The sequence below is a fragment of the Lolium perenne genome, chromosome 1, assembly GCF_019359855.2.
Source record: "Lolium perenne isolate Kyuss_39 chromosome 1, Kyuss_2.0, whole genome shotgun sequence".
Lineage (NCBI taxonomy): Eukaryota > Viridiplantae > Streptophyta > Magnoliopsida > Poales > Poaceae > Lolium > Lolium perenne.
In genome coordinates this window covers 206,789,459-206,804,994 of record NC_067244.2, presented here as the reverse complement: position 1 = coordinate 206,804,994, position 15,536 = coordinate 206,789,459, and the positions used below count along the sequence as shown (strand labels likewise).

General features: G+C 42.2%; 2 protein-coding genes across 3 annotated transcripts; one reads left to right on the top strand and one right to left on the bottom strand.

Moving 5' to 3' along the window:
* Window positions 1-543: 543 nt before the first annotated feature.
* Window positions 544-4,453, top strand: LOC127321564 (metal tolerance protein 5). Its single transcript, XM_051350593.2, has 6 exons — window positions 544-1,077; window positions 1,794-1,909; window positions 1,975-2,220; window positions 2,804-2,884; window positions 3,405-3,638; window positions 3,809-4,453. The coding sequence occupies exons 1-6, from the start codon at window positions 900-902 to the stop codon at window positions 4,157-4,159; spliced, it is 1,206 nt and encodes a 401-aa protein (XP_051206553.1). The 5' UTR covers window positions 544-899; the 3' UTR covers window positions 4,160-4,453.
* A 3,579-nt stretch (window positions 4,454-8,032) lies between these two features.
* LOC127315024 (uncharacterized) lies at window positions 8,033-8,968 on the bottom strand. 2 transcript variants are annotated; one of them, XM_051345589.2, is made up of 3 exons: window positions 8,856-8,968; window positions 8,669-8,774; window positions 8,033-8,432 (listed from the first exon to the last, which is right to left on the bottom strand). In XM_051345589.2, the coding sequence occupies exons 1-3, from the start codon at window positions 8,892-8,894 to the stop codon at window positions 8,278-8,280; spliced, it is 300 nt and encodes a 99-aa protein (XP_051201549.1). In that variant the 5' UTR covers window positions 8,895-8,968; the 3' UTR covers window positions 8,033-8,277. The 2 variants fall into 2 exon arrangements, with proteins under 2 accessions (XP_051201549.1, XP_071681094.1); XM_071824993.1 differs by having other exon boundaries at window positions 8,033-8,424.
* Window positions 8,969-15,536: the final 6,568 nt, after the last annotated feature.

Here is a 15,536-nt window from a genome sequence, read left to right as displayed (position 1 = left end):
TTTACATTGGATAATTTAGAATTGTCGCAATAATATTATATTTAACAGAGGAGATGGTAATTTCTTTTTACAGGTTATTCACAAGGCTACATACTAGATCAACATGTGGTCCTACCTCCGTCCGGAGGATCAGCGAGAACATATGAAATCTGGATGCACTCGGTTGATGGCGGTGCTATTTTCAGCCAGTGTTCTAATAGGATACAAAATGCATAGGGAACTGATGTATTCTATTTTTCGATGGCTTGTTCATGCTGCCACGTTATGTGATCCGTGATTTGTAAGATTTGAAACTTGAGACTTCTTAATAAAAAAATAGATGTGTGCAACATTTGGATGTAGAGGTTGAGGTAAGTCCCCCATTTCAAAAAAAAGAAAGAGCTGGAAGGCCGTTTTGGGAGGCCGAATGGGGGCGCGGCTGGGAAAACCGCCACCCTCCTCGCCGACGCCGACGCCCCCTCCGGCCAGCAACAGGGTTTTGCCGGACGCCCGAATGAGTAGGCCCGAGTCGAGATGCTCTCATATGCCCGAATAACTTTTCAGAAAAAAAGGAGGAAAGGCATTGTCCATACTCCGACGAGGCTCCACCACCTTCACTCGCGGGCCTTGCTGGCGCGCCATCCTCCGCAGGATCAAACACCACGCACGATCACAGCCGTCGCACGTGCTCTCTCCACTCCGCCACGCTTTCCTCGCGTATCACGGCGGCGCCGGCGGCGGGAGGCAAGCGGAGACGGAAGCCGCTCCGCGTTTCTTCCCCGCAAGCCGCAACCACTGTCTGAGCTGCTATTCTTCTCGTCTCCGACCCCACCTCCGCTGCGCCCGCGGCTTGGATTGCACTCTCACTTTGCGTATACTTGAGGCCGGGAGGGCTGTGTGGTTTCTGGAGGGCGGAGGGCATGGCGGCGGCGGCCGGAGCGGGAGAGGGCGAGGAACTCCTCGTCCGCTCCGTCGAGGAAGGAGGCGAGCTGTGCGTGGGTGAGCGGTCCTGGCGGCTCAACTTCGACGGCCTCCGACGCCAGGAGTCGGAGCAGCACAAGCCGCCGCGCAGCCTCCATGACTGCCTCGGCATGCTAGGTCTGCCTCGTTTTGCCTGTCTATCTACACAGCCCCCTCATCTTTCTACTAATGGCTAAAAGTTAGCTTAGGTGCCTCCCTGATTTGGATGGTTTGATCTGGACTTGTTCAACTTTTTGACGGAATTGTTCTGTACTTAGCGAGTTTGTCCTATCCCCCAAAATTTGTTTCATTGTTAACAAATTGGCCTGAGACTAGTTAGATTGGGTATTTGGGTGGGGACACTAAACTAATGCATTCTCGGAGCCAGAGAATTAACACTAAAATAGGGGGACGATGTATCATCTATCTGTTTGAAATGATTTTAAATCTATCATTCTGGGTCTGCTTCTGTATGTGGTGTAAGAGTGGTTATTCCAAAGTAAATTACTACTGGAGTAATCGAGTTCTGTCTCGAGATTTTTCTTCATATCAAATCTTCTATGCATATGGAGGTGGGAATCACCATCATGGAGTTCAGAGTTTTCATTCTTCACGTAAATGTCAAATTTGTTCTGAATTATTATTTTTAGGAACTTAGGATATGTATAGGAGTCAATACATATATGCAAGTGGCGTGACCAAATTGGGTCCTCTGAATTCGTCGCTGTCTATTTATTTGCTCCACAATCATACATCCGCTGTTTAGTTCTGTTTAATTGAGTATGGCTTAACTGTTTGCACCTTATTGTTGTAATTTGATAGTGCAATCTGTAATTTCTGTAAATAAATTACAGCTCAACGCCCTGGAGATGTTCTGGCTGAATACTACAACCAACAATTGGAGATGCTGGAAGGTTTCAGTGAAATGGATACACTCACAGACCGTGGCTGCCTTCCTGGACTATCCAAGGTTTGTAACACAATAAAGAAAAGTGCTTATGAATAAGCTGATTCTTCATCTCATCCTACTTGCAGGAAGAACGTGAGAAGATTGCTCGCAGTGAAACATTAGCCATCCGATTATCTAACATAGCAAATATGGTTCTTTTTGCTGCAAAAGTTTATGCCTCGCTAAGGAGTGGCTCCCTAGCTATTATTGCTTCAACACTGGATTCTCTACTTGACTTGCTATCCGGGTTTATTTTATGGTTTACTGCGTTCTCAATGCAAACACCAAACCCATACAGGTACCCAATTGGTAAAAGGCGCATGCAACCTTTGGTGAGTTCTTATTCAGCCTGTTTGTTCATGCTTTTATGGATTGATTTGAGTTTTGTATGCTCGATAAATTTTCTTACGCTCTTTCTTTTCTTCAATGTTCCTTCCGTAATTTCACAAAAAGAAGTGTGTAAGACGATATTAATGCAACGAAAAGTGTAAATTAGTACCCTAAAAAAGAGGAGAATTTCTCAACTGAGTGCAAAATGAACAGAAGCAAGTAATAGACTTAAGGAATTGTGACCTCTTTGTTACTGAAGGACTGCAAATTGGGGCTGAATCATACTCATGTATCCTGTCATGTGAACCAACCAATTTCAAACAGCGATTGCATTAGAATGCCAAAAATTGGTACCCCTAGCAAAGTTTTCCTTATCCCTAATACTTGGAACTGCACACAGAACAATCTCTGGTAGCATTATAAATTTATCATGTCAGAATGACTAAAGTTACTTATCAACAGATTTTATAACCTTTGATCTTTTCCTTTGTATTGTAAGTTTGTAACTGTACAGAGTGATTGGCTAATTTTGTAATCTATTTCTCTGTTCCTCTTGTTGAAACTTTGCCACAATCTGTTATGCAGGGAATACTTGTTTTTGCTTCTGTTATGGCAACACTCGGTCTTCAAATTATCCTAGAATCCACACGCTCATTGATATCTGATGTAAGTCCTTCTCTTCTTGTGTATCATGTCCATGCAGGTGTGCACTTTTGCTCTACATTTAACTGGTTGTTGAGCATAACTGGCTACCAGCATTTGCATTAGTTGTATATTCAGTTAAGCTTTGTACCGTAGAATCACGCCCTTCCTTCGAAAGTTGGAGTTAATGACACAATTTGCACAGTAAATCCACTAATCATCTGAATATTTGACGTGTGAACAATCAATATTGAAATTGAAATGGTTTGTTTTGAATGTTCTATGATAACTTCTGAATTTTCTAAGACTCAACATAGATTTATTATAAGCTGCCATAAAAAAAAGGTTCTAAATTTGCTAGTTTTTTTTGGTAGATTAAAATTAGATAAATTATGGTTGTCCCCTGTCATTGCATCTGATCAAGAACACAAAATAAATTGATTTGCACATGTTAACAAAAAAGCGGCTAACCAAATGCCCAACTATCTAAAAGCGACTCAGGCAAACAAGATAGTTACCTTATTTTTGATTGTGTTTGTTCCAGGGAGGTGAATTCCGCTTGACAAAAGAACAGGTTATGTGGGTTGTTGATATCATGCTTGCAGTGACATTGGTGAAGCTTCTGCTGGTTATGTATTGCCGCTCATTCACCAACGAAATTGTGAAGGCATATGCGCAGGATCACTTTTTCGACGTTATCACCAACATTATTGGCCTTGTGGCCGCCCTTCTTGCTAATTATTTTGAAGGCTGGATTGACCCAGTTGGAGCTATCATTGTAAGTGCAAAAATGCCATTTCTTTTTTTCTTGTGTAGTAGAAATATAAAACATGTCATAGTATTTGAGCCCGCTATCAATTTAGCACAGGAAGACATGGATGATGCCTTGTTCTGCATACTGCAATACACATATCTTGAAAGATATATCCTCTGTTTTCTGCTTTGCAGCTAGCGATTTATACAATCAGGACATGGTCTATGACGGTGCTAGAGAACGTCCACTCGCTGGTCGGGCAATCGGCCTCGCCGGAGTTCCTCCAGAAGCTCACCTACCTGTGCTGGAACCATCACAAGGCCGTCAGGCACATCGACACCGTGCGCGCGTACACGTTCGGCTCCCACTACTTCGTGGAGGTGGACATTGTTCTGCCGTGTGACATGCCCCTGCAGGAGGCGCACGACATCGGCGAGGCCCTGCAGGAGAAGCTGGAGAGCCTGCCCGAAATCGAGCGCGCCTTTGTGCACCTCGACTACGAGTTCACCCACCAGCCCGAGCACGCTCGGTCCTACGACACATAGTACAACGCCTGAACCCTGCTGTTGTTGGTGGAACTTCAGAGTGCCTGAGCTGAACTGCTGAAGGTATCGAAGTAAGCTCAGTTTCAGAAATCTGGATGTTGCCTGCTGTGCTTCTGTCTTTCTGTGGTTGGCTACTGGATAATGGGGCTCAGGCAGTGCATGAATTACGATGCTTAACCTGTTACAGTATATGTATATGAAGTGTCTTTTTTGTTGTTGTTTTGCCGTGACTAACTGACTACGGCTGGCTTATGCCAGCATGAACCTTTTTATAAATCTCTGAACATGTAAGTACATGAAGTGGCTCACTCCTCTGCCCTTTTGTAGTTGCACTATTTGCTGTTTTGATCATATCTCACTCACATAAAAGCATAATACTGCAGTTTCCCTATCACGACTGGTCAGCCATGAGACTGAGAGCTACTGCTACTGGGGCCTGTGTAAACCCCCTCTTGAGTCTTGATGCCTGCGTTACCATTAAGTCACCGGCTTGTACCCACTGTAGCTGGAACGAGACCAGTGGCGTCACTCTCACGAGAATCTTCGTACACGTCAGCCGTCCAAATTGCTGCACGCCTCGATACCCGGAGGTGTACATACGGCCGTAGACGTCCAGCTCAAGAATACAGAGCGATGAAACCCTACAAAGACCGATCACGGCCCGTCTCGTGAGAGGAAGTGAAACCGTAGCTGGAATGAGACAAGAAAGAAGGCAGAAGTATCTATATATCCACATTGTCTTTGCCAATCCTGCACGCTTCCATGGGCCTACAAACAATTTTGAAAAGCACATAAATGAATAATAACTTGCGAGTAAAAGTCTTGGTGTATAATTGTAAAGAAAATACCCGAATTTGGATGGTATTAAAGAAATACTATACAAATAAGATATGTTCTACAAGGAAAAAAATCAACAAACAACGGACCGGTTTTGAAACCATGCTTTGAGCCACATAAAAAAAAGTCACCAAATACTGTCACAAAATCAATAAAACTCATACATTTGGATATTTGTGCATTTTATATAATATTTTCAGACACAAAATCAATTGCTTCATATATTTAGGATTTTGTAAATACAATTTTGTATCTTGGATAAGTGATAGCAGTAAAGATCTTATGATGCACCTGTGCACCTTATGATGTCAAAGGATCTTTGTTCGAGGAACATATGAAATAAACAAAAAATAGACATGTAATAATGTAAACAAATCAAATTTGGATATCTAGGAATAAACAAAGACTTTTCTCCTCCTCTTTTGATGATGGGGACATAAAGAGAAAAACTAATTGAAACATGTGCACACTGTTCTATCCGAATGGACATGCATGTATTCTAATGATGGAAACCTAAAGATAGCAATCAATTGGAAGCCATGCACATTGTTCTATACCCATGGAATAAATGTTTATATAAGATGTAAATGTTTACGTAGCTTAACAAGGAAATATATTTCTCAACTATTAATTGTCAAAGTTAAGTCTTACCCCTGAACTCAATACCTCAACTTTTTGGTCCATAAAATGCTAGAGTTAGTCTTTTGCTAAACCGATAGTTGTCTTGATGATGACATGTTGGGGATCATTTGCCCATGTGATAGTTCAATCAACAGAAAACACCAGAAAAATTGGTGGAAAATCAAGGAAATAGGATTATTTTAAGTTCTAATTTAGGGCATGTATTGGTTCCTAGACACACTTTACCAAGCCTAAATTTCTCAAATGTAGCGCCCACAAAAGTGTGTCTTAAGAAATTGGAAGCCACAAAGTGTGTCAAAAGTTGACAAATATTTCATTCTATGAAAGGTAGACCATACGAGTGATAAAGCGTGACAATTCTAAAGTGTGGCAACAACCAAACACATACCAATTCGCCTAGGAATCAAACACCCTCAGCTAATATAAAAACGCGGGGAGAAAGAAAATGCAAAATAAATGTAAAATCACATTTAACATTAAAATTTGCTAGAAACGCAAGGGGTATGCTAGAATTTATAAAAATATTGACAATTAAATAATTTTTTAGCTTTACCAAAATATAATGATTGTGTAGAGAATTTCTTATTCTATAAATTTTCATAATTCTAAAAATCTTTAATAATTTTTAAAAAATATTTGGCTACCGTTAAGTGTTCAAAATTTTCGGTGCTTTTTTCTACCCCAAACTTTTTTAGTACTTTAGAAAACTACCACACGTGCAAAATCTTTACTATGTAAACATCTTAGCGAGGATGAGAGACCTAAATTTGGATAGTTTTGATACCGAGAGAACAACAATGTCTCGTGTTGAATTGAGGGTCAAACTTAGAATAGGGTAATAATTGATGGATCGAATACATACTTTTCTTACAGAACATGATATACACAAGGGAAACTTAAAATGGAGGCCGAGCTATATGTAGTCCTTTATCTGTAAGCACTCAGAATTCATATTTCGAAGTTTTAAAAATTCGAAAGATAGCAAATAATGTATTCTAAAATGGTGTACAATATTAATATAAACTACTTCACATTTCATTACTATAAATTTTATGAGATTTTGCCAATTTCGCGTATCCTAGAATATCAATTAGTTTGCATTGAGATTTTGCACCATTGTAGCATGGATCACTGGCTACCTATAGAATTTTATTTCAAGTTTTTGAAAAAAATTAAAATGTGAATTTTGAGTGTTTGAAAATAAAGAGCTACATGTAGCTCGGCCTCCGAAACGCCACACTCCATGCATAATTAAAATTGTTGAGAATTTTATTTCATGGTAAATTATGTAGATAATTTATAGCTATTGGCTATGAACATTTTTTCTTTGGATCTTATAGAAACATCTAAGTAGATGTCTAATCTATTTTAGATTAGCAGGCGATAAGTAGAAAAGGTTGTGATTAGCAACACCAACTACTCTTTGACGTGTTGTGTTATATCATTATTGTTGTTCTAGAAGAGTGAAGATATTTGTGTTTACACTCTCATATTGTTAGTGTTGGTTCTTCTAGTAAAGCAAACTTAATAAAAACGAAAATATTTGTGTCTACACTCTTGCCTTGTTAGTGTTGGCTCTTATGTTAAAAACAACTTGATTAACAACTAAGAAAAGACAACTCAATTAAGAGACGAATCCACTATGTATGGACAATATCTTAGTAGTGCCATGTGGGATGATTGTTGAGTTGGAGAAGAGGAAGAAAAGGAGGTTTGCCTTTTCATAGCTAAGCTGTGAACACTTAGTAAGATAAGATATGACATTGTCTCCATTGTACAAGATGATTCTTTTTTCGGTTTAATATTTTTAACAACCTAATTATTTTAGGGGCATTAAAAAAATAATTGCTAGAGATAACTAAAAAGATGACCCCGATAGGATCTATTATTTTGCCTCTCTAGATTACGTGGAATATATGAGAAAAGATCGTGTTATCAATCACGACACCTACCCTAATTTCTTACTATGAATGACACGAAATATAGCTGTACGTATGTTTTCTGCACGCCATGGCCAGGGGCGGGCCCACCTCAAGTCATGGGCTATTCAGCTGAATACCCAAATATTTTGTTAGAAAATGCTTATTTGTGAATATTCTTTGATATATGTATAACATGTTGTTAAATCTGTTGGTTCAGGGTTCAATTAAACACCATGGTTGCATTTTTTCTTATTTTTCAAAAAAAAAATGTATGTATATGATCAGAGCCCATATTCCTATTAAACTCTTGTAATTTTGAATATTCGTTCTTAAAATTCTGGGCTGGCCACATGTTATGACCGAGTGTACACGTCATCGTTGGCAATATACTCTTGGTCACTGCCACGTGGTCACGAAAGGATCAGCAGTGATAAGATTAGAGCTAGCAGCTGTAGACCGGCCGGGCCGCACGTAGGTAGGTCCTCTTGAATATTCCATGCATTCATATGTACACAGACACTAAAATGCTTGCTTGCCAACCCTTCTCGTGCCACATGCATGGTTTTAAGCTAAGTAGCTGGTGTAGTTATGCTAGCTAGGTGCAGCAAATTGATCCTCTAATCATATGGATCCAAATTAACCGAAGACATGGTGATAGCAGAATTAATTAGCTAGAGGCGGTGCGCATGATCCGGTCGAGATAAGAGGCTAGCTAAGCTAGCCCTCGTCTTCGTCGGAGCTCTTGGCGGCAGCCGCGTCGGAGAGCATCTTCTGGATCCGCTGCATCGTCTCCGCCTCGATTTTCCGCTCCTCGCGGTCCTTCTTGTACGTCTCGAAGAACTCCTTGTTCTCCTTCTCCAGCTCCTTCCACACTGTCAATGAGATCAGATTAGTTCTCCCACATCTCACATGAAATGACATACACAAGCAAATCCAAGCTAGAGGTGGCATACATAGGATCGTGCGTGACATACTCAATTAATAGAATCTGCAGAGAATTAATGGATTCAATATAAGTTGAAGCTACATCATTCAGATTTAAGCCAGTATAGATATATAATATATTTGCTTGTAGAGTGTATGCAGTAGGCAAGATAGCTCGGCATACCCGTTGAAGTGACGACGGGGTTGACGCGGGCATGCTTCTCTAGGGCATCCATGCACTCCTCCTTGTTCAGGTTGAAGCAAATGCACTTCTCTATCAGATGGTGCACCTGAAACATTCTAGCTAATTACGACCTAGCTAGCATCATGATCTACGCGTGGTTACCAAAATTGAGATCATATATACATACCATTCTGATGTAGGACGCCGAGGACGAGGAGTCGCCCATGGTGAATGGGCTTCAGAGAACAAGCTTAGCTAGCTGCTGGTAGTTGTGTAAGCAGTGGTAGTGGTAGCTGTGTGCGCAACGAAGGCAGGCGATCGGATAGAAATAGTGGAGGCGGGGGAGGGGGACGTGGAAGGGTTGGCACGTGGGCGCCGCCTCCCCATTGGCGGAGAGGTGGACGGGCAGATTTTTCCGGGCCCGCGCCTCGCTCTCGCCTGCTCTTCTGTGGCTGCAGAGTGTGGGCGAATGGCGATCCAAGTGCCTCGGGCGGCTATAGCTCACCTGCCTGGCGGTTTCACCGTTTTCTCTCTGGCGTCTTGCTGCCCATGATCCTTTTTTTACCTGACGTCGAGTGCGGGCTGCTCTACCTGCCTACCTGGTGCAATGGTGTGGTGAGAGGACAATGTAGAAATGACCATGTGTGTATGCAGACTCCAGTCGTGTGTGTATGAGTGTATCTCTTTCTTTCTATTTTCTCAAAATCGTGTGAAGCATGTTTATGTGTATTTTATCGTCTCTAGCACTCTAGCAAGCCCTAAATATAATTCAAAGAGAGAAGGAAGCCAATTTGACAAGTTTTGCTTATACCCATTTCATTCCATTCCCAAATTATAATATATAATTAAAATACTTTCCTTTTTTTGAGATAAGGGGTTCCCTCCTGATTTCCATTAAAAACCCATTAAAATATTTTTGCTAACAAATATGATTGTGCGATGCTAAATAATTTATTTACACTTAAATTAAAGAAATTATCAAAGACAAGAAAATTTGACTGCACACTTTCGGGACGATATGCATTTTAGGAGAGGGATACTACTCTCTTTTTTTCTTGGTTGTGGTTGCTTATCAAGCATGTCGCTCGATAAAGATGGATATTTCTCATTAGGTTCATACATGTAAGTTTTATCACCCGAAAATATTTAATGATCTATATATGAACCTGACGGTTTTAATGTAATCACTGTGATTACCTCTTTCTCATCAACCAGCGGGAGCTATAAAATTTCATCAGAAAATTAAGGAAACATTTGTGGAAAATCATATACCAAAAGTAAATGTATAGTAAATTGGGGTTGTTTTAGACATGGGTAACAACCTCCTAATGGGGCCCCGAGCCTACTAGGCGCCTACATGGACAAGTCAAGCCAAGACTGGACGACAGTACCACCGGTCATGGCATGGTCAACAAATCAAAGATCAATACAATAGATAAAAGACAAGGTCAAAGATTTTTTTCCGAAATAGTAGCATCGCCCCAGCCTCTGCATCCAAAGGATGCACACAACTTTTTTTTATTAAATTATTCGCAAAGTCTTACAAGAAAGATACAAAGATCAACTCGAAGCCACTTTTTCAGCGACAACTCGCTATACCTACAAGAGCGATGAAGGGGTGATCATGAATAGGGCCATTACCCTGACAATACACCAACGCACATCATCTAAAACTGAATGTCTTCCCAAGCCGCCTATTGGCGGGTGAGAAGCACAACTAGTCAAGCGGACCATGAGCGCACGGTATTACACACGCCACAGAAATCGCTAGGTCAAAGATGAAACCCATAAAGCAAGATGCTCATTAGGTGGAGGCCTAATTGGGCTAGTCCACCAAGGATCATGGTTCATCTCCTCTCCCATCCACATCGTTGATGCAGTATGGACCAAGCTTTACCATTGTACCTCCTCTACCTACCACCATATGAAGGGTAGCCTCTTGGTTTTTGTCAAGGACACCTTTCCCATGTAAACCCCCCAAGGTGGTGGAGGATTCATGCACATCATACTTAATACAAGAAGGGGATAGGGCTAGAATTCCATCTTGGACTCGAGTTTCAGATCCAACGAGTCCCTGGCGACGTGTGTTAGTTCAATTTTGCCCCCGGGAAGTCATCCATGGTCCGGGGTCCATGCTCAACACACTCGGCGCTCTGTTAGTGTAGGATTAAGATGGGCTCCGATGAGGCGGTCCAAGCTACTCGAAAAACATTGTTGTGTCAACTATCGCACAACGAACACTCCCTAATCATCCATTGTTCAATTTCAGCACTAGCAGCTAGAACAAATGGTTTGATAACCTCACCTAAACATCAAGTATTGACACACCCACAGTCAGATACACATATACAATGGAAACATGATAGCACCGAAGCCCAGAAGCCACACATGCAAGCCACAAGAAACGAACCTTAATGCCACACATTAGGCTAGAACCCAGTACCACCGGATGGTAAACACATTACCACATGACAACCATGCATCTAGACTGGTGCAAAGGGAGTGTGAAACAAGGTCTTTATGAGAAGAGTGGACCTTTTTAGTAATATGGTATGCCCTCTCTGAATTCTCGAGAGAAAACAACTATAATTTGATACACCCTCTGGTCCATAATAAGTGTCGTGGTTTTGATTAAAATTAAAATCACAACACTTATTATGGATCCGAGGGAGTAAGTTATACTACCTTCGTCGCGGTTTATTAGCTCCGTGCTTATCCTTAATTAGGTCGTCAATTTGATCAACTTAATATGAGTTATATATTACAACAAAAATATCATTAGAAACATTACATGCTATTTGTTCTAATGGTATAATTTTGTGTTATATAATTTGGATTATGTAGGTTAAATTGATAACCTAGGGATACCCGTAGGATTAATAAACTAGGACGGGGGAGTAAGATAAATGGTGCTCAGATCATAATTATTGAAGGCCTGCTCTAGCCTATACTCCACTATAGATGCTTGATGACACAATATTTTCTCCTAACAATGCATGATTATGGATCTTTGCGCGCATGGTTGCACACACCAGCAGGGCCTGCACACCAGAACAATACCACACATTCCCAAGCCACAGAAGAACCGAGGCAGCTATGTCCAGGAGAGTACCAAAGTATCTCCTGCATGTTGATAACATGGTCCACAGCTCAGTGACCAACGATCAAGTCCCATAAGATCACGTGGTGGCCCACCTGACCAAAATGCAGCCAACCGCTGCGCAGGAACAGATCCGGGATCTATGGAGGAAAGGACCAAATGTCGTAGGCAGCGAATCCAAAGAACCAAGAAACAAAATAAAAAAAAAAATAGTACTCTGCCAAAACTTTCAAAAAATAGTTATACAAAGAAAGCAAGAAGCTCGCTCCCAGGCAAGTCTCATGCATGATGGATCAATGATTATTGAACGATCTAGCACTACAAGTTTGCAACAACGTGGACATGGAGTGGCATGCATGCATGTCCTCGTCGGGGTCGTGTTAATTGCACCAGATACAAAAGCTTTAAATGCACTGAGGCTGACCATGAAACAGTCCGTGGATAACGTCCAGAAATGAGAAATGAACACGTTGAAAGGAGCAGAGACCATGGATGCACCATATGCACCCACATATGAGAGCAAAATTGTGAATTTTAAGCAAATTGTCACTGCACAAAGTAGGGTTCAGCTGAACATGCGAAACGAGCCAGACGGGGGAGAAGATTCTGCGTTCACGAAACGGGGCCTAGAGATAGGGTAATCCGCACTTTCATCCGGGCCGGAAGTAGCTTCTCGATCGCTCACGCGTGACATGGCGCAAATTGATTGGCCTCCGAAATTGCATTGCGGAGAGGGCAGACAAATAATTGGCCTGTGACATACAAGAACAATGGGCACACGTACTACAGTCGTACCGTACGTACTGGTCGATGCTAGGGAAATGGGCGCCTATAATTGGCCGGATCTATGTGCAAAAAAAAAAAAAAAAAAATTGGCCGGATCTACAAAGATTCCATCACACTAATATGTACTGCCTCCGGTTCCATAATTTTTTTTTGTGGTTTCAGTTTAAAATTGAAGTAAAATCACGACAAAAATTATGGAACGGAGAGAGTACATTTTCCAAAAAAGGGTAAGAACCCCTTCATCGGTTGATGTATATGACTCTTCTATAGCATTATTTCAATCTTTTTTACAAAAAGAGTATAACTCATGGATCGCACACAGTCTATACATGTATCAGCCATCTGAAAATAGAAACATGAATCACATATGTACCATCATGATAATCTGTTGGCATGTCGTTGGTCACATTGGTTGAATAAATCTCGTGCAACCATTTCCGGGAGGCTTGCACCCGGTATTCATGGCTTGTCGCTGGACAGGACCACGTACGGATCAAGTGAGTACCCAAAGAAATAACATGCCATATTTGCCAAAGTAAAGCACACACGCCTACAAGAATTTGTAATTTATTTTTCTTAGCGACACCACTCAACCAAGCACCAAATATATTTTAGTTATATTAGTTTGTGGCGATATATTAAATTCCATGTGAACAATACACCATATAATTTTAGAAAATGGGCAAGCAATACATAGATAATGTATTGATACGTCCATTTCACAGAAACAACACTTCTTGATTTCCTGCCAATTCCTCTTTACTAAATTATCTTTCGTTAGAACAACTCAACAGTGTAGAAACCATGTAAAAATATTGTTCTTCGGAGGTACTCTCATTTCCACGTATATTATTAGAGGAAGAGAATATTGATTCCGGCGAGAATTGTCCCGATGTTGTTAGCTTACAAGTAAAAACACCCGGTTGGGTTAATAATTGAATACTCGTGGGTTGTTGAACCAAATGTAACCACCTTGTCCACTTATGAGTTTCCTTGTACTATTGTTGAGGATTATAAATAGATCAGTGAACTTTTCGAAAAAAAAACTATATTTGGCAGGGCTTGTGTTGAATATATAAGCAAATTACCATATAATTTAATTTGAATAAACAAATAATAAATCATGACTACAAAAATAGCAGGTAAAATAAACATGCAGATCAACATAGTAGATGAACAAATCACATCTAGACAAGACGAACCGATTGCATCTACCACAGAAACTAGAGCTAAAAATTATAGTAGAGATTGAAAAAGGAAAGACAGTAATACATACGGTCCAGCGTTGGCTGCAACAGCAGCGAGGTTGGCAGCGGCAGCAACACCGGGGTTGGTAGCGGCAGCAGCAACACGATGTCGCGGCCATTTTGAGGTTGCCAAAGAGGTTGTCGATGTCCAGAAAGAAGTCATCGTTTGGGAACTCGTCGTCGGATGACGCCGTGTTGCCGATAGTCGCGTGTAAGCGCTCCCCAAAAACCTGATTGCCCCTCACCCATACAGGTCTATGAGAGGCAGGGTTCTGGAGGGCTACTGTCCCATCGGTCGGTGCACACCGAAGGACGGGATGGGGAAGACGAAGGCGGCGACACGAGGTTCTGGAAAGACGCCGATCAGTGCACGCCGAAGGATGGGTTGAGGAAGACGAAGGCGGTGGCGCAAGGTTCTAGAAAGAGACGGTCGCATATGTTGTCTCGTACATGGTAGGGTTCACGTGCGCGTTTATATAGTGCGGTCGGGAAGGTCGTGTGGCGCAACCCACGTTCGAGTCTCGGCACAGTCATGATCCAGAAAAATCGGAACAAAACGACTCCACACGATTAATTTCTTGAACAGCAAACCGGACAAGCACGGCGTGATGTGCGAGGGGGCGGCGGAGGAGGAGGAGTGCGCGAGGGCTCTCTTCTGACTCACTTACTAGAACTAGAACAACCCACCTTATATATCACTCTAGCTCTCTCTCAACTAGCAATGTGGGCTTAAACTTTAGTCCCACCTCTTGCCATACCCACATGAGCTAAGAGAATTTTAAAATTTGTATTGAAACATGGGCTGGGCAAATTCCAGCAGGTTGCACATAACATCTCCACTAATATGTGGCCACACCAGGAATTGATGGATTAGCCACGACTACTCGATCCCTCTATCGTCGTTTTGGCAAATGTACTAATGGAATCATGGTAAGAGCAGGTTAATATCTCTGCTGGGTAAGATCGAGACGAATGAATGGACTTTTCACCTACTTGAATTGAGAAGATGCATGCATATGCATGCGCGCACGGCCGTACGACGTCGGTTTCCTGAACCACAACCAGGGATATGTGCTGACGGGTTAGATCGATCGATCTCATACTCTCATCGTCTATCTCATCCTATCCACCTCGGAGGATTGATGCGCCGTTGTGGATCACAAGTAGGTGACCGATTCTCGACGCTGCGCCGCGCCAACCTCCGGTGGATCGATCGGCGTGCGCGGCGGCAAGCAGACAAAGGAACTTGAGGACATGCAAGTGTCCGGCCAAGAGCTAGCTAGATTGCTTCGCCAACATGCGAGTGTAGCGGTGACGTCCCCTGCCCGGACGTATGTCGGCGACAAGATTCCACCCGTAGCACCGTAGTAGCTATCTAGCCTAGTGGCACGCGCGTGCATATAATGTGATTAACCTATTACTCTCTTCGTTTCAAATTATAGGATGTTTTCTTACGCAACTGGATGCTAGCAATTGGAGGTTTTCTGCAGCGCGTGGAAGTTATGTTGGGTAGGCTCTCCCGAACATCGGCGGATCCTTTGGTTCTGCTTGATGTTGGCAAAGTGGACACGAGCGGAGCGGGTCTTTATGGTTGTTTCTCTCCTCATGCTAGGACGAGCTCGACGATCACGGCTCCGGTTATGTAAATCATGCCTGAGCTTTTAGAGTTGTGTGGTGGTGTGCTTACGCCTCCTTCCATCAAGGAAGTGGGGCCTAGCTCGCACGATTTCTCGGA